At 41.5% G+C, this 19488-nt stretch overlaps 1 protein-coding gene, 1 long non-coding RNA gene, 1 other non-coding gene and 1 pseudogene across 3 annotated transcripts in view; 3 read left to right on the top strand and 1 right to left on the bottom strand.

Moving 5' to 3' along the window:
* ACADL (acyl-CoA dehydrogenase long chain) overlaps positions 1–5340 on the bottom strand; it is a 42445-nt gene extending 37105 nt beyond the window's left edge. The window contains exon 1 of the mRNA XM_025892304.2: positions 5103–5340. Coding sequence (XP_025748089.1) covers positions 5103–5173 — 71 coding nt within the window. The 5' untranslated portion in view covers positions 5174–5340. The remainder of the gene's footprint in view (positions 1–5102) is intronic.
* Positions 2807–4488, top strand: LOC141374523 (NADH dehydrogenase [ubiquinone] 1 alpha subcomplex subunit 2-like; annotated as a pseudogene).
* Positions 5341–8877: 3537 nt separating the features above from the next.
* LOC112807964 (U6 spliceosomal RNA) lies at positions 8878–8982 on the top strand. Its single transcript, XR_003204216.1, has one exon. It is a non-coding gene; the product is annotated as a U6 spliceosomal RNA (small nuclear RNA).
* A 1754-nt stretch (positions 8983–10736) lies between these two features.
* LOC141374645 (uncharacterized) overlaps positions 10737–19488 on the top strand; it is a 77846-nt gene continuing 69094 nt past the window's right edge. Inside the window, exon 1 of the long non-coding RNA XR_012381692.1 lies at positions 10737–10946. This is a non-coding gene — a long non-coding RNA (uncharacterized lncRNA). The remainder of the gene's footprint in view (positions 10947–19488) is intronic.

Below are 19488 nucleotides of genomic sequence, written 5' to 3'. Positions count from 1 at the left end.
TTGTCTTTATTCAACTCACTCTTCACTTCCAAACCCAGAATGAGGACATCATGGCTATGACTAACCACAGGTCTGAGCTGAGGTAAAACAGTGTTGTCACATGATGTGAATTAAATTATGTAAAATTCAAATACCACCACAGAGTAATATTGGTAAGTTTTCATGTCACTATGATGTTTAAGATAATATTAACATTTTTCCGGAATCCAGATTAATATTTCATTCAGAATCGTACAATTTGAAATGGCCGGTGTGTAAGATATAAATTATGGGGATGTTATTCCCATATTAGAGGAAACCTGGGTGTAAATAAAAATGTCCATGAATCTCTGTAAGGATTAGCACAGAATTAATCAAGATCTTCAGAAACTGACCCTTCCTTCTCCTTGTCCCCCCATATTAATCTTAAAATAAGACTGCTCTGTAGTTCCTTTAGTTCTGTGGTCTTCAGGTTTATTTCCCTCTTGGGGCACTCCTGAGAAGAGTATGAGAATCTGTGTATCACTTTGTATATTTTCAACCTCATATCTAAAAAACTTTTTATCGTATATCCAAATTTTGGCAAAGGTTGTTTTGCACGAAATTCTGTTTGGGGTTTCTCTCTTCCTTAGATGGACCCTGCTTTTTTTTTTCTTTCTTTTCTTTCTTTCCTTTCCCCCTCCTCTCTTTCTTCTTAGTGTTTTTGTTTAAAAGACAGTTTTGTTTATCGGCAATTAGGTTGTCTCAACTTTTTTTTCCCCTGTAATGAATTATTTTGTTTTAGCTTATGTATTTTTATTTGATGCTATGAACTGAACTGCATCACTCCCAAATACACGTTGAAGCTCTAACCCCCACTGTGATTGTATTTGGAAATAGGGCTTTGAGGAGGTAATTAGTTAAATGAGGTCATAAGAGTGGGGTCCTAATCTAAGAGGATTTGTGGCCTTATAAGAGGAAGAGAGAATTAGTTCTCTTTCTCCCTGTGTGCACACAACAAGGAAAGGTCATAGGGAGAAGGTAGCCATCCACTAGCAAGAAATAGAGCTCAGGAACTGAATTGGCTAGCACTTTGATCTTCAATTATGTAGCCTTTAGAATCATGAGAAATAAATGTGTTGTTCAAGCCATGCAGTCTATGGTATTTTGTTATGACAGCATAAGCTAAGTAATACACTTAATATGCATTTTCTGTCATTTTGCTTTAGGTTTATCTTTTACATGCAACTTTTAGTGGAATTTATTAATATCATGTGAGATGACATTTAAATGATAATCTTTGGTTATGAACATGTAATACTACAATTTTTATACTTAAGTCGGCCTTAGCCTTCATGGTTACTACTCAGTCATCTAAATCATTATTTTTAATGGCTCTTTCATTCATTTGGTCAACACATACTTTCTGAGTACCCATTATGTACCAGGCACTGTTCAGGTAGCTTGGGCAACAAGAGTGAGCAAAATAAAGATCCCTGTCTTCAGGCTCACATTTCTAGAAGGGGAGACTGAATAATGATAAATAATATAGTAAAGAGGCAAATTATAGAATAAAGGAGGAGATGGTAAGTTCTATGGAAAAGAAGAGTGGAGCAAGGATCAGAATGTGTGTGTGGGACAAGGCAGGGACAAGGGGCCTCCGCCCTAAGAGGAAACCAGGCTTAAAAGGGTTTTACACCACCCTGGAAGGAGGTCTCCACCCTTTCTCATGTGATAAAAACCTGATTGGATGACAGGCGCAGGGAGGCTTAATCAGATTAAAACAGTCCTCCAACAAGCCCATAAAAACCGCTAGACTTAGAAACTCCAGCCACAGCAACCCTCTTCGGTCCCCTCCTTCAAGGCCCCTCCCTCTTCGGGACCCCTGTATGATCACTCAATGAACTTTACTATTGCTCAGTAAACTTTGCTTTGCTGCCCACCACTCTGCAGGTCTGGTCTACCTCTTCACTCTTCCAAGCGGTGTGATCAAGAACAGCAAGCACTAAAGGAAAAATCCTGTAACAAAAATGATTGGTTCCAATTTCCTGCTAGTAGAAATAAAACTATAATGCACACATTTGTCCATATAGCTTTTCCATACTTGGAATTTTTTCTCAGGAAAAAAATGTGCTGAGGCTAAGAAACCACTGCTCTGAAACACTGAATCATTTGTCAACATAATTAGCAAATTTATATTCCAGTCTGCCTCTATCTTAAAATTTTATATCGTATATTACTTTAAGGAAACCTTTGGAATATTTCTAAGTAAAATACACCAAGACAATAGAAAGTGAAAGAAGTGCCAGAGAGAATAAAGATTTTCAGGTCAGTTAAAAGTGTTCAAGAGAGAATAAGCAGAAGAAAATCCAAAGAGTTGACAGCCAGTATGTTGGAACATCCATTTCTTGAAGACCAAGAAAACTTTACTGAATAAATTGGCCTTTTTTTTTCCTTATAAAGACCAGGAAATCTGTACTGAACAAAAATAAACTTCTACTAATTTAACAGGCCAGGCTCTATTATTTTTTTAAAAAAATCATTTACATTATAAAGGAAGACAAGTCTCCACCAGCACCTTCAGCAATACTTGGGAACTGGTTATAAATACACAATCTCAGACCTCACCCCAGATCTAGTGAATCAGAATCCGTATTTTAACAAATTCCCTGAATGATTCATTTGTACATTAAGAAGCCTGCCATAATAAAACTGTAGTCCCTGACCTATTCAGAGGGTCCCTCAGGTTCTCCTTTTTCCAAAATTCTCTATGAGATTTTCTTCCTATAATTCAACCAAAATAATTTATCCCAATAGACATAATGCAGAAACAGATATGAGACTTGGGATGTCTTCTACTAAGCCAGACAATGTAAACGATGTCTCTCTTCTTTTTTTTGAAAAAGCTATTTTTCACAAAAATGATATTTATGATAACATGTAATGGGTTTATTATTGTTACTTTTACTTATTATCGAGATATAATTGACATATAACATATAGTTTCAGATGTACCTGATTCAATATTTGTATATATTGTGAAATAATCAACACAATAAGTCTAGTTAATATCCATCACCACATACTTATATTTTTTTTTCCTTGTGATGACATTTAAGATTTACTATCTTAGCAAATTTGAAATATCATGCTGTACATTAAACTCCCATGACTTACTTTAGAGTTGGAAGCTTGCACCTCCTCTTCTCCCATTTCCACACCCTCCCCACCAACCACAATCTTTTGTCTGTATCTATGAGTTCTTTTTTTTCATGTTGTTTTAAGATTCCACATACAAATGAGATCATACAGTATCCGTCTGTCTGACTTACTTCACTTACCATACTTTCTATTGTTACTTTTAATTAACTAAATATTTGTAAAATTCATTTTGTAGTTATCTATTGATATCCAGATGGATAGATACAACACACACACACACACACACACACACACACAAAAGGTCTTTGGGTGTCCTCTAACTTTAAGAGAATTAAGAGTCCCGATAACAAAAGAAATTGAGGACCACAGTCTTTTGAAGTTCTGGGGAAGAGCTCAGAAAAGTATGTGCATCCTAAAGTCAAGTCACCCCCTCAGTGAAGTCTTCCCAACTGTCCTCAGGAGGAACAGGTATTTTTCTGCTCCCATAGCATCTGAGAGGAGTTCCACTAATATAACGAGCTAATTTATCATTCATGTCCTACTCATTTTTTTTAAAGATTTTATTTATTTATTTGGGAGAGAGAGAGAGAGAATGAGAGATAGAGAGCACGAGAGGGAAGAGGGTCAGAGGGAGAAGCAGACTTCCTGCCGAACAGGGAGCCCGATGCAGGGCTCGATCCAGGATCATGACCTGAGCCGAAGGCAGCCGCTTAACCAACTGAGCCACCCAGGCGCCCCTCGTGTCCTACTCTTTAAATGGTGAATCCTGGACGCTTCCGATGAATGGATTTTATATCTAAAGCTTTTGCTCTCATAAACACTACCTTCATCACCACAGAGCCACTTAGAAACTATTAACTCTTCCGAATTTAATTAAAGGATTTGTTCAGGGAGAACTTGGCCGGAAGTCCTAGGGCGGGGAGTTAGGCACCCCGGGAGATAGCGGCGGGCCGCAGCGAGTTGCGGGATGGGGCCAAACTTGGCGTACGCAGAGATTCGCGTCCACCTGAGTCACTGCTCGCCCGGCAGCCAGGCCAGGGCATCAGGGAACTCATCGAGAAGCACTATGTGGAGCTGAAGAAGGCGAACCCTGGCCTGCCCATCCTAATCCGCGAGGGTTCTGATGTGCAGCCCAAACTCTGGGCCCGCTACGCATTTGGCCAAGAGAAGAATGTCTCTTTGAACAGCTTTAGTGCTGATCAGGTAACCAGAGCCGTGGAGAATGTGCTAAGTGGCAAAGTCTGAAGCCTCTATTGATTGTTAAGAGCACCAGCCCCACAGCTTGGGCTCTGTAGGACTGAGTACACGGTGAAAAAAAGTGTTCTTCTGTTCTTTATAAAGCTTGTGCCGAAAAATGCCAAACAAACAACTAAATAAAGGATTTGTTCAATAAATTTCAATGTCCTTGTCTGATAGGGCTGAGGTCAGGTCTTTGCTGTCCTGGGCTGCTTTCTCCGGGGCACTCTTGCACGTAGGCTTCCTCGCAGACGCCTGACACTTTCTCCGGACCTGCGAGGCGGGAGTCCCACCTCCAGGTTCACGACCCTGAGTGCGCCTGGGACACTACGCTGCCTTTAGCCACGGTTCTGGGTCCAAAGATAGGAGCCCGAGTCCCCGTAAGAGCACCCAGGCTTGACGCCCCTCCCCCGCAAACCCGCGGCCAGAATCTCACGAGCCGGACTGGGGCCAGAGAGTGAGCCTTTGGCGAACCCCGCATTGGGCTTTCCCGCGACTCCGGGGGACACAACCTAGGCCCGCATCCGCCCTCGTCGACATGGGTCCCATCCAGTACCCCGCGCCGCAGGACGAGGGTCAGTCCCCACCCTCGGAGTTTCCAGCGCCCACCGCCCCGCCCAGCCGAGGTTGCCGCGCCGCGCGCGCCACTACGTTCCGGGCCCCCGGGGTCCCTCCTCCGCGCACGCGCCCGCCACGGCTCCGCAGCCCGCCCTGGGCAGTTCAGCTGGAGCCCGGCGGGCTCTCACCTCGCGGGCGACGGCAGGGCGCACCGGTAGCCCCACCAGCGCCGGGAGCCGCGGAACAGGCGTGCAGCCATGGCTGGGACGGCGGCTTAGGGCGGCAGGGGCGACGGACGCGACTCCTCCGAGACTGCAGGGCCTGGCGCCGGCGGGCCGATTGTCCGCCGGACGGTCCTACTGGGTCGTCCCCCGCGAAAACCGCCCTTCTAGCCTTTGCCGAGCCGGAAGCCTGAAGACTGCATCGACCTCCCTCAGCCCGCCTCCTCCGGGGCGGGCGGGTGGAGCGTGTCCAGGGGCTGTAGCGCTCCTCTCTGAGTCGTTGCCAACCAAGTAGTATTTGATTTGAATTCCTGACTTGCTATTTCCTTTTTCCTCAAGTTATCAAATACTGTTTAATAATTTACATTTCGACGGAATGATAGTCTGAGCTATTGAAATTTATGGACTTGGTCTTTCAGGGATAGGAAATCTCTGAAGGATTTTGAACTCAAGTAGTTTGCGGCGTGGAATTCTAAGGAGGTAAGGCAGGACATTCAGGCCATTCTAACAGTTGAGGACAGTTATCAAGGCCTGAAAACGAGATTTTGCGTTAGGAATCAAGAACTCTAACTGAATGCAGAATATCAGGAAGTTAAAAGAAAAAAAAAGGAAGTTAATTCCAAACAGAAGCGTGTGTTGGCAGGGGGAGCGCAGGTCTCCATGCAGGCTTGCCAAAATTCTAGACTTGACGTCTGGGGGTCTTAGGACCTCCACCATTATGAGTCTGTGCCAGAGTACTTAATAGCTTCAGACTGTTGGTTTTTCAAGTTGATAATTGGCTGATCGAGTTACCTGCCAGTATGGGGTCTAAAAAATGATAATAAAATACTACTTCAGTCTGCCTCAGTGTGGTCTGAGAATAACCACAGCAGAAGTAACTTTTGATGATGAGCTTCAGGGTTCTGTGAAGTTAACACATCTAATGGGTGATTTTGTTTGTTTGTTTGTTTACAGGCTTTATTAATTCACCTTAATTTCCTGGTATAAAAACACTGGTGGCAACAACTGGAGCCTGGATCCTCTGCACGGAGACCCTGCTGTGGGTCTCTACTAGAAGGTCTAGTGAACTGATAGGGAGACATGGTGAGCAGAGTCTCTTTCTAGAGGCGTCTTGGTGAGATAGCTATAGATCTTAGAGATGGCATAAAAGGTGGCCTTGGTTAAGTTGCCCCGGATGGCAGTGCAACCTTTAGTCTAGGTGTAGCAGTTGTCGATAGTAGTTATCTTCAGCAGCTTCTTGGGTCCAGATGATGTTTGTGCTTCTGGGGCAGGGATGAGGCATGCCAGCGCAGAGACACAGTGGCCTGTCACATTTCAAGAGATGGTGTGGGGCTTGCTTATCTTGATCTGGTAACCTCACTGCCCTGTGTCTATGGAGGAGAGGTGGGCCAGGACCATGGCCCCGCATGTGGCAAAGGCTGTCTCCTTGGAGCACACCCAGAACGAACTTTGGCTGTTGTAGTTCCGGATGGTGACAAATGCCTTTGAACTTGATCCACTGGCCAGTGCAGGTTTCCTTTTGCATGGGCCTAATCTTTAAAGAGAGACATACCTAGAAAAAAAGTTGATGATCTGACTCCTTAATAGGCAGGGAGAAGACTAGAACTCCAAGAACGTTATCTTTTTTTTTTTTTAAATATTTTATTTATTTATTTGAGACAGAGAGAGAGAGAACACAAGCATGGGAAGAGGGGCAAAGGCAGAGGAAGAGCAAGAAGCTGACTCTCCAAAGAGCAGGGAGCCTGATGCGGGGCTCTATCCCAGGACCCTGGGATCATGACCTGAGCCGAAGGCAGACGCTTAACCATCTGAGCCACCCAGGTGCCCTGATGGTCACTTTTAATGCCTTTGATAATCAATTTGACAAAACTTAGATTTTTTTTCTAATTCAAATAATTAGCTCTAAGAGTGAAATTTCAGATGCAGAAGATTTGAAAAAGATAAAAATTCATTTATCTACCAAGAGGAATTAGCAGTGCCAGGGCAGAACTATGGGGGAGCTATGTGAAGCAAGCAGGCCTTTGTGGCACTCCTCAAATCATATGGCTGGCTGTGTTTCTAGTCTCTGAGTAGGGGCAGGGGTGCCCATGTAGATGACAAAGGCAAGGTTTCTCTACTTTTAGAATTATTGCCAAAATCCCTGGGAAATACAACAGTGTAGGAAACCCCAAGCCTCCTACCTTTAGAGGAAGTATCTTTTTAAAATTTTTTCTTTTTTTTTTTTTAAGATTTTATTTATTTTTTTGTCAGAGAGAGAGAGAGCACAAGCAGGGGGAGCGGCAGGCAGAGCAGGTAGAGGGAGAAGCAGGCTCTCCACCAAGCAAGGAGCCCGATGCGGGACTCTATCCCAGGACCCTGGGATCATGACCCGAGCCAAAGGCAGACGGTCAACCGACTGAGCCACCCAGGCATCCCTAATTTTTTGTTTTTCAAAATTAAATTTCTTTGAGCACTTTGGGTCATCTTACTAATTTTTCATCAAAATTGTTTCAGCTTCTTACTCAGAAATAATTTAAAATTTACAGAAAAGTTGCAGATACAGTACAATAACTCCCATATGGCCTTTACTTGGATTCTCCAGTTGTTAACATTTTGCCCCATTTGCCCTATATATAATTTTTTTTGGAGTCATTTGAGGATAAATTGGATACATCATGCCCCTTCACTCCTGGTGTATATTTCCTAAGAGCAAAGGAGTTCTTTTAATAGCTATAGCACAGTTATCCAATGTTGAAATTTAACCCTGATATAATATTCTATTTACTTAAAAAAAATTTTTTTAAAGATTTTATTTATTTGAGAGAGAGAGAGACAGAGATAGTAAGAGAGGGCACAAGTGGGGAGGAGAGGGAGAAGCAGACTCCCAGCCGAGCAAGGAGCCCGATGCGGGACTTGATCCCAGGATCCCGGGATCATGACCTGAGCCAAAGGCAGACGCTTAACTGAGCCACCCAGGTGTCCTATTTATTTATTTTTAAAGATTGTATTTATTTATTTGAGAGAGAATGAGTGAGAGAGCACAAGCAGAGGGAGAAGCAGGCTCCCCGCTGATCAGGGAGCCCGATGTGGGGCTCGAACCCAAGACCCTGGGATCATGACCTGAGCTGAAGGCAGACACTTAACCTACTGAACCACCCAGGCACCCCTATTTAAGAATAATATATCAGGGTTTGAGCACCTGGCTGTCTCAGTCGATAGAGCGTGCAACTCGATCTTTGGATCGTGGGTTCAAGCTTCACATTGGGAGTAGAGTTTACTTTAAAAAATAATAAATAGGGGCACCTGGGTGGCTCAGTCAGTTAAGCGACTGCCTTCAGCTGGTCATGATCCCAGGGTCCTGGGATTTGAGCCCCACATCAGGCTCCCTGCTCAGTGGGGAGTCTGTTTCTCCCTCTCCTTCTGCCCCTCCCCCTCCTCTCTCTCTCTCTCTCAAATAAATAAAATCTTTAAAAAGATATTCTTAAGTAATCTACCATCCATATTCTAATTTCAACAAATGTCCTAATAATTTCCGTTCAATACAATTAAATCTGATAAAATAAAAAATGGAGATGCACCTGCAAATTGCCTGAGCAGGCAAAACCAGTTCAGTCACAAAGCTGAATGATGTGGGAAATAAAAGCAAAAGAAAAAAATTAAATTTCCTTACTGCCTACAGCTCATTGACAAGTCCTTGAAACAGGTAGAGTGACTTTCCTCTGGGAGTTCAGCCGCCCAGATGTTGATACTTTGCTAAGGGCTTGCTCACTTCCTCAGCCCTTGTGCAAAAATTGGAACGATACAGAGAAAATTGGTGTGGCCTCTGTGCACAGATGACACACAAATTCATGAAGCGTTCCCTAAAAAACAAAACAAAAACTTTGCTAAGGGCAAAAGGCAATCTTAGCTCAACATGTTCCCAACACCCCAGGATCCTGTAAGTTTTCTTTTTTTTTTTTTTTTTAAGATTTTATTTATTTATTTGAGAGAGAGAATGAGAGAGAGAGAGAGCACATGAGAGGGGATAGGGTCAGAGGGAGAAGCAGACTCCCTGCCGAGCAGGGAGCCTGATGTGGGACTCGATCCCGGGACTCCAGGATCATGACTTGAGCCGAAGGCAGTCGCTTAACCAACTGAGCCACCCAGGCGCCCAAGTTTTCTTTAACGTATTAAAAATTCCTTTGGAAACTTTCTTTAGCTCTACCAACACAAGATACATGTTAGTCATCCTCCAAGCCCACCGATATTCATCTGAAGGGTCTCATGACTGAGGGTTTACTGAACAGTAATAAATGACCTTTTCCTAACAATAGCTAGCCCCCATAAGGTCCTGGAAACCTTGTTTCCAAAATTCCTTAGGGACTTAGGCTAGCCCTAACCCCCTCCCAATTTGAAAGTATATAATCAGTCACCCATCACAACCCCAGTGCAGCTCTTTCCTGCCCATGGGTCCTATTCCCATGCTTTAATAAAACCACCTTTTTTGCACTGAAGACCCCTCAAGAATTCTTTCTTGGCCATGTTGGCTCCAAACTCCAACAGTTCTGCATCACTGAATTTAGCTTATTCTGCAAAACTAACTTGACCTGGGTCATTTCTTACTTATACTACTTCCCCAAGATTGATATGAAGATCAGTTCCCTCTCATTTAGAAAAATTCTAATAACTAATAACTAATCACTGTGAAGAATAATCACTGGCTTCCTCACCATACAGTAGTCCCAACCCTCTTATCTGCTAGGGATATGTTCCAAGACCCAGCCCCCCAATCTCCACCCCCACCCAACGTATGCCCCAAACCATGGAAGCACCAAGCCATATATATATACTATGTTTTTGTTTTGCTTTGTTTTGTTTGCTATACATACTATTGTACCCCAGAATGCATGGTTGCCAGAGCATTTGGCTCCTGGCGACTCAAACAGACCAGGTTCATCCACTTGCTGCTGACAAAATTCAAAGGCAGAGAAACTAGTGATGGTGAAACAAAGTAATTTATTTCAGGAAAGCCAACACCAGGAAGACAGCAGACTAACATCTTAAAGACTGTCTCCAAAGTGCTGAAAATACTTCCCAGGTTTATATAAGGAAAATGTGGGGCAAATGTGGGTGGGTACTTGCAGGTAGCAGTGTAAACCAAATGATCATTTTCTTAAGAGTCAATCACAGTTGGGGTCTTGCTGGTTCAGGGCAGTCCTTATTTTTGAGAGGGTAGTTTGGATTCCCATGAGGAGATGCTTTGCTCCCAGGGTCTTCTGCCTGAGCCTAGAGACAAGCTGAAAAGAAGAACCCAACTAGAAAGTTTGAGGTCAAAATGGAGGCAGCTGAAGTCCTCTTTCACTATGATAAAGCCTAACTTATGAATTAGGCATAGTAGATTACCAAAAATAATAGAGTAATTATAACAATATACTATAAAAAAGTTATGTGATTGTGATCTCTCAAGATCTTATTGTACTGTACTCACTTTTCTTCTTGTGACAATGAGAGATGCTAAAATTCCTATGTAATATAGATGAGGTGAGGTGAATGACAGGAGGCATTGTGATGTAGAATTAGGCTGCTATTGACCTTCTGAGGAACTGTCAGAAGGAGAATGGTCTGATTCTGGACCTTGGGGATGACTGCAGGCAACTGAAACTGTGGAAAGTGACACTGGATCAGGGGGTGTCTACTGTTAAGCTGCTTTATGGTGATAAATCCCTGAGCCTCATTCCATATTTTGGTTGGAGTGCTTCCCATTTGTGAACTGTTTTTCGTGTGTGCAGAAGAAACTTTTACTAATTACTTCCGTGATTCACTGGTTTTGCTTTGGTTATTTCTGAACTTCTGGTAAGTCTAATGCAGAATATTTTGTTATCTTGTCTCCCTACTACTCTCTCACCTGGCACAGCTCCTTTTGTCTGATAATTCTTGACATTGACATTTTTTGAAGAGTAAAAGCCAGGTATTTTTAGAAATAACTTAGTTTCGTTTTTGAGGTTTCCTTATGGCAGAATGGGTACATAAGTAATGTGATGTCCTTCTCAGCATATTGCATTAGAACATCCCTGATGCTAGTTTGTGCCATTCTTGGTGAGGTTAATTTGAATCACCTTAATTTTAATATTTTAACTTGGTTAAGATGGTGTCCAACAGGTCTCTCCACTGTAAAGTTAGAATGTTTCATAAGTTAGTATGTTTCATTTTGTGAAATAAGAAAAAGGTGCTTCTGAATGCAGAACTAATTTAGTCAGATTGCCAAATGTTTCGTGAAGGCTTTGAGTCATTTTATCTCCCTGGCACGAATAAGTCACATTTTTTACTTGAGAGTTCTCCGTGGCATGCTTTTATTAATTGGGTTGCAATGTAAATTAGGGCCAGAGTAATCAAGGAATGTTCCAGTTAGGGCATATACCTTAAATTTGGAGGTCTGGGAGTTAGCAGAAGGGAATTAAAGATCTGGGCGCTAGAGGAGCTTAGAAAAAAAATTAGGAAGGCTTAGGAGCGCCTGGGTGGCTCAGTCGTTAAGCGTCTGCCTTCGGCTCAGGTCATGGTCCCAGCATCCTGGGATCGGGCCCCGCATCAGGCTCCCTGCTCAGCAGGAAGCCTGCTTCTCCCTCTCCCACTCCTCCTGCTTGTGTTCCCTCTCTCGCTGGGTCTTTCTCTGTCAAATAAATAAATAAAATCTTTAAAAAAAAATAGGAAGGCTTATAGAAAGGAAGGACAGTAAAAAAAAAAAAAACCAGTCTAACTGGAGGATGTATCTGGGGAAGAAGTAGGAATTCAGGTTCAGCAGATATGTAATAGCTGGGAGGGAGCCTGGGACATAGGGCTTATTGTATAGATTTAGGCATGAGACTACCTGGGTTTAATCCTAAATCTCTGTTCCTTCCAGGTTGTCCACTGTCATTGTGGAGATTAAATGTTCTGGTGTTTATGTAAAGGGTATTGCATAGAGGTTTGCTGCATCGTAACTGTTCAGTTTTGTTACTGTTGTCCAGTTCAGTTCAGTTACTGTTGGCTAGTAGTTTTATTATCACTAAATACCATACCAGGAATTTAGGTTTGGTGTGGTAGGAAATAGATACAAGGCCTAGGAGAGCAAAGTTTATTCATTCATTCATTCTCTTATTCAGTAAATACTTATTGAGTTCCTCCTAATGTTGAGGGTACAACATTGTACAAGATAAAATATCAGCTTTCAAAGATCTTGGAATACATTTATGAAAGTAAGACTGGTATGAGATGGTGTAAAATACAAGATGGAGTATGAGAAATGTAGGAGTAAGGTAATAGTCCAGAGTAGGGAGCTTACATTGTGGGTGGCCTACTTGATTTGCTTCTTTTTCCCCCACTTTATTTTTATGGGATAGTGGAAAAATCATGGGCATATAGCATTCTACAGATCAAGACTGAAGTTGGAAACCTCTCTCTGAGTTTCTCTCTCCATGTCTCTGTTTCCTAATTCGTAAAATGGAGTATTAATAGTGTCTACCTCACAGGGTTGTTGTGAGGCTAAAACAAGGCAAAAGAATTTAGAACAAAGTCCTAAGAATACTGACTGGGCTGGAAAGAGGCATAGAAGACATCAGAGAAGCCCTGGCTGCAGAGATAAAAGACCTAAAAACTAGTCAGGCCGAAATAAAAAATGCTATAACTGACAAGCAAAATCAACTGGATGCAATCACAGTGAGGATGGAGGAAGCAGAGGATCAAATAGGCGATAAAGAAGATAAAATTATGGAAAATAATGAAGCTGAAAAGAAGAGGGAAAGAAAACTATTAGGTCACTAATATAGACTTAGGGAACTTAGCAATTCCACAAAGCCCAATAATATCCATATCAGAGGAGTCCCAGAAGAAGGGCAGGAAAAGGGGGCAGAAGGTTTATTTGAACATATTATAGCTGAGAACTTCCCTAATCTAGGGGAGGAAATAGGCATTCAAGTCCAAGAGGCACAGAGAACTCCCCTCAAAATCAAAAAAACTGGTCAACACCTAGACATATCATAGTGAAATTTACAAAATACACAAATAGGGAATTCTGAAAGCCGGTAGGTACAAAAGATCCTTAACCCGTAAGAGTAGACACATAAGGTTACTAGCAGATCCGTCCACAGAAATTTGGCTGGCCAGAAGACAGAGATCTAGTGAGAGAGGGAACACAAGCAGGGGGAGTGGGAGAGGGAGAAGCAGGCTTCCCACGAAGCAGGGAGCCTGATGTGGGGCACAATCCCAGGACCCTGGGATCATGACCTGAGCCAAAGGCAGACACTTAATGACTGAGCCAACCAGGCACCCCTCAACTTTTGATTTTGGCCCAGGTCAGGAGATCGAGCCCTGTGTCAGGCTCCATGCTGAGTGTGGAGCTTGCTTAAGATTCTCTCTCCCTCTGTCCCTCCTGCCCCCCATGCTCTCTCTCTTGCTCTCTCACTCTCTCAAAAAAAGTGAGGGGGTGGAGAACCATCTATCATGTTAATGGACATCAAAAGAAAAAGAAAGCTGGAACAGCCATACTTATATCAGACAAACAAGATTTTAAACCAAAGATTGTAATAATTGTTGAAGAAGGGCACTATATTATAATAAAAGGGTCTATTCAACAAGAAGATTTAACATTGGAAATATTTATGCCCCCACCTTAGGAGTAGCCAAATATATAAATCAATTAATGAACTTAAAGAAACTTATTGATGATAATACAATAGCAGGGGACTTTAACACCCCACTCACAGCAATAGACAAATCATCTAAGCAGAAAATCAACAAGGAAACAAGGGCTTTAAATGGCACACTGGACCAGATGGACTTAACAGACAGCATTCCATCCTAAAGCAACAGAATACACATTCTTCTCGAGTGCACATGAAACATTCTCCAGAATAGACCACATACTGGGTCACAAATCAGGCCTCAACAAACACAAAAAGATTGAGATCATACCACACATATTTTCAGACCACAAAGTTATGAAACTTGAAGTCAACCACAAGAAAAAATTTGGAAAGACTACAAATGTATGGAGGTTAAAGAACATGCTACTAAAGAATGAATGGGTTAACCAGGATTAAAGAAGAAATAAAAGAATACATGGAAGCAAATGAAAATGAAAACACAACAGTCCAAAAGTGGGACACAGCAAAGAAGGTCATAAGAGGGAAGTATATAGCAACACAGGCCTTCCTTAAGAATCAAGAAAAGCCTCAAATACACAACCTAACTTTACACCTAAAGAACTTGGAAAAAGAGCAGCAAATAAAGCCTAAAGCCAGCAGAAGAAGGGAGATAATAAAGATTAGAGCAGAAATAAATGATATAGAAATAAAAAAATGGTAGAACAGATTAACGAAACTGGAGCTGGTTCTTTGAAAGAATTAACAAAATTGATAAATCCTTAGTCAGACCTATCAAAAGGAAAAGAGAAAGGACCCAAATAAATAAAATTATGAATGGAAGAGGAGAGATCACAACCAACATTGCAGAAATACAAACAATTATAAGAGAATATTATGAACAATTATATGCCAACGAATTGGGCAATCTGGAAGAAATGGATAAAATCCTGGAAACATATAAACTACCAAAACTGAACAGGAAGAAATAGAAAATTTAAACAGACCCATAACCAGCAAAGAAATTGAATCAGTAATCAAAAATCTCCCAAAAAACAAGACTCCCAGGCCAGATGGCTTCCCAGGGGAATTCTACCAAACATTTAAAGAGAATTAATACCTATTCTTCTGAAGCTGTTCCAAAAAATAGAAATGGAAAGAAAACTTTCAAACTCATTCTATAAAGTTAGTATTACCTTGATCCCCAAACTAGACAAAGACCCCACTAAAAAGAATTACAGACCAATATCCCTGATGAACATGGATGCAAAATTCTCAACAAGATAGTAGCTAATCAAAGCCAACCATACATTAAAAGGATTATTCACCATGATCAAGTGGGATTTATTCTTGGGCTGCAGGGGAGGTTCAATATCCTCAAATCAATCAATGTGATACACAACATTAATAAAAGAAAGGATAAGAACCATATGATCCTCTTAATAGATACAGAAAAAGCATTTGATAAAATACAGCATCCTTTCTTGATAAAAACCCTCAAGAAAGTTGAGATAGAAGGAACATACCTCACCATCATAAAGGCCATATACAAAAGACCAACATCTAATATCATCCTCAGTGGAAAAACTGAGAGCTTTTCCCCTAAGGTCAGGAACATGACAGGAATGTCCACTTTCACCACTGTTGTTCATTATAATACTAGAAGTCCTAGCCTCGGTAATCAGACCACAAGAAGAAATAAAAGACATCCAAACTGGCAAGGAAGCAGCTAAACTTTCATTATTTGCAGATGACATGGTACTGTATGTAGAAAACTCGAAAGACTCCACTAAAAATATTTCTAGAACTGATACATGAATTCAGCGGAGTCACAGGATATAAAATCAATGTACAGAAATCTGTTGCATTTCTATACATTAATAATGAAGCAGCAGAAAGAGAAATCAAGGAATTGATCCCATTTACAATTGCACCAAAAACCGTAAGATACCTGGGAATAAACCTATCCAAAGAGGTAAAAGATCTGTATGCTGAGAACTATAAAACACTTGTGAAAGAAATTGAAGAAGACACAAAGAAATGGAAAGACGTTTCATGCTCATGGATTGGAAGAACAAAGATTGTTAAAATGTCTATACTACCCAAAGCAGTCTACACATTCAGTGCAATCCTTATCAAAATAACACCAGCATTTTTCACAGAGCTGGAACAAACAATTCTAAAATTTGTATGGAACCAGAAAAGATCCCAAATAGCCAAAGTAATGTTGAAAAAGAAAAGCAAAGCTGGAAGGATCACAATTCCGGACTTCAAGCTCTATTACAAAGCTGTAGTCATCAAGACAGTATGGTACTGGCACAAAAACAGACATGTAGACCGATGGAACAGAATGGAGAACTCAGAAAATGGACCCACAACTGTATAGCCAACTAATCTTCAACAAAGCAGGAGAGAATTTCCAATGGAAAAAAGACCATTTCTTCAACAAATGGTATTGGGAAAACTGGACAGCGAAACTGGACCACTTTCTTACACCACACACAAAAATAAATTCAAAATGGATGAAAGACCTAAATGTAAGACAGGAAACTATCAAAATCCTAGAGGAGAAATCAGGCAGCAACCTCTTTGACCTCGGTTGCAGGAACTTCTTACTAGACAGGTCTCTAGAGATGAGGGAAACAAAAGCAAAGATGAACTATTGGGAACTCATCAAGATAAAAAGCTTCTGCACACAGCAAAGGAAACAATCAACAAACTAAAAGGCAACCAACGGAACAGAAGAAGATATTTGCAAATGACATATCTGATAAAGGGCTAGTATCAAAAATCTATAAAGAGCTTATCAAACTTGGGGCACCTGGGTAGCTCAGTCAGTTAAGCATCCTGCTCTTGATTTTACCTCAGGTCATGATCTCAGGATCCTGGGATTGAGCCCTGCCTCAGGCTCATTGGGGAGTCTGCATGAGGATTCTCTCCCTCTGCCCCTCCCCTTGCTCGAGTTTTCTCTTTCTCTAAAATAAATGAATCTTTAAATAACTTATCAAACTCAACACCCCCAAAAAACAAATAACCCAGTTAAGAAATGGGCAGAAGACATGAATAGACACTTTTCCAAAGAAGATGTTCAGATGGCCAATAGACACATGAAAAGATGCCCAACATCACTCATCATCAGGGAAATACAAATCAAAACCTCAATGAGAGGGGCACCTGGGTGGCTCAGTTGGTTGAGTCTGACTCTTGATTTTGCTTCAGGTCATGATCTCATGGTCCTGGAATCAAGCTCTGCATTGGGCTCTGTGCTCAGCGGGGAGTCTGCCTGAGGATTCTCTTCCTCTCCCTCTCCTTCTGCCCTTCCCCCTGCTCTCTTTCTGTCTCAAATAAATAAACAAATCTAAAAAAAAAAACCCAAACCCAAACAAACACAAACAAACCCACAATGAGATACCAACTTACACTTGTCAGAATGACTAAAATCGACAACTCAGGAAACAGATGTTGGCAAGGACACAGAGAAAGGGAAACCCTTTTGACTGTTGGTGGGAATGCAAATGGGTGCAGCCAGTCTGGAAAACAGTATGGAGTTCCCTCAAAAAGTTAAAAATAGGGCTACCCTACAACCCAGCAATTGCACTACTAGGTATTTATCCAAAGGATACAAAGATGCTGATTTAGGGGCTCCTGAGTGGCTCAGTTGGTTGGCCTCTGCCTTTGGCTCAGGTCATGATCCTGGGATTGAGCCCCACATCAGGCTCCATGCTCAGCTGGGGGCCTGCTTCTCCCTCTCTTCCTCCCCCTGCTCATGCTTTCTCTCTCAAATGAATAAATAAAAAAATTTTAAAAAATGCTGATTCAAAGGAGCACATGCACTCCAATGTTTATAGCAGCACTATCAACATTAGCCAAATTATGGAAAGAGCCCAGATATCCATCAAGAGATGAATGGATAAAGAAGATGTATGTGTGTGTGTGTGTATGTATATATATATACATACACACATAATATATATATAATGGAATATTGCTCAGCGATCAAAAAGAATGAGATCTTGCCATTTGCAACAAGGTGGATGGAACTAGTGTTTTATGCTAAGTGAAATAAATCAGTTAGAGAAAGACATATCATACGGTTTCACTCATGTGGAATTTAAGAAACAAAACAGATGAACCTAGGGGAAGGGAAAGAAAAACAAAGTAAGATAAAAACAGAGGGGGAGGCAAACCATACAGACTCTTAAATATAGAGAACAAACAGAGTTGAGGGACGGGAGGTGGGTGAGGGGATGGACATCAAGGGTGATGGGCATCAAGGAGGGTCCTTGTTGGGTTGAGCACTGGGTGTTATATGTAAGTGATGAATCACTAAATTGTTCTCTTAAAACCAATACTAACATTGTATGTTAGCTAACTTGAATTTAAAAATATATATATCCATAGTAACTGGACCTGGTCTCAATATGACAATTCTTCTTAAAGATTTTATTCATTCATTTAAGAGAGAGAGAGAGAGACAGAGAGAGCACAAGCAGGGGGAGAGGCAGAGGCAGAGGGAGAAGCCGACTCCCCGCTGAGCTGGGAGCCTGATGCAGGGCTCGATCCCAGGACCTGGAGATCATGACCTGAGCTGAAGGCAGACGCTTAACCACCTGAGCCACCCAGATGCCCTTCATTTTGACAACTTTTTAAAGCTTTATTTGTAGATAAATGTGACATAATTCCTATAGAAACCTGAATATCACGACTGAGAATATCTCTGCTAAAGCCTCATCTTAAACTGGGAAGGTTGCTTCTCTAGCATACACTTCTTAGGGGATAGGAATCTTAACAGAAAATATTTGGTCAAATTAATCTATAATTGCAAACTAATAGTGTTGAGTGTCAGCTTATGGACTGAAACCATTTGAACCATGAATTATGTGCATCTAAATCAAGAGATAGATAGATAGATTTATTTATTTATTTATTTATTTATTTATTAATTATTTAAAGATTTAATTTATTTGAGGGAGAGAGAAAGCATAAGTGGGGGGAGGGGCAGAGGGAGAAGGACAAGCAGACTCCCTGCTGAGCCTGACACAAGGCTCCATCCCATGACCTGAGCCAAAGGCAGATGCTTAACTGGCTGAGCCACCCAGGCGTCCCTCAAGAACGTTATTTATTTTTATAAAATTGGCAGTCCTGCACTTAACCTCCATCTTCTGGGAACTCCTTCAACTTTTTATGTCCCTTCTCAAATTTATTGTCATGCCCGTTCATTATTCCCTTCAATCTAAGAGAGGCATCTGTCTCCTGTTCAAGAAATTATCACCCCTTTCTCATGTTTTTACTTATCGATTGACCCCCACTCCCTTTACTCTAGGTACACATATACGCGTAAACATATACACATTCCCAACAATAGAGTGTAATGCCATTTTATTTGAAGATTCCTTTTTTTAAATTTTTTATTGTTATGTTAATCACCATATATTACATCATTTGTTTTAGTGTAGTGTTCCATGATTCATTGTTTGTTCATAACACCCAGTTCTCCATGCAGAATGTGCCCTCTTTAATACCCATCCCCAGGCTAACCCATCCCCCTACCCTCCTCTCCTCTAGAAACCTCAGTTTGTTTTTCAGAGTCCATCATCTCTCCTGGTTCGTCTCCCCCTCTGACTTACTCCCCTTCATTCTTCCTCTCCTGCTATCTTCTTCTTTTTCTTTTTTCTTAAAATATGTTGCATTATTTGTTTCAGAAGTACAGATCTGTGATTCAACAGTCTTACACAATTCACAGCGCTCACCGTAGCACATACCCTCCCCAATGTCTATCG

Source organism: Callorhinus ursinus, unplaced genomic scaffold, assembly GCF_003265705.2.
Source record: "Callorhinus ursinus isolate GAN/ISIS: 27379988/994484 unplaced genomic scaffold, GSC_fseal_2.0 scaffold2, whole genome shotgun sequence".
NCBI lineage: Eukaryota > Metazoa > Chordata > Mammalia > Carnivora > Otariidae > Callorhinus > Callorhinus ursinus.
Note: the sequence above shows the minus strand (reverse complement) of the source record. Positions and strands in the feature narration are given on the sequence as shown.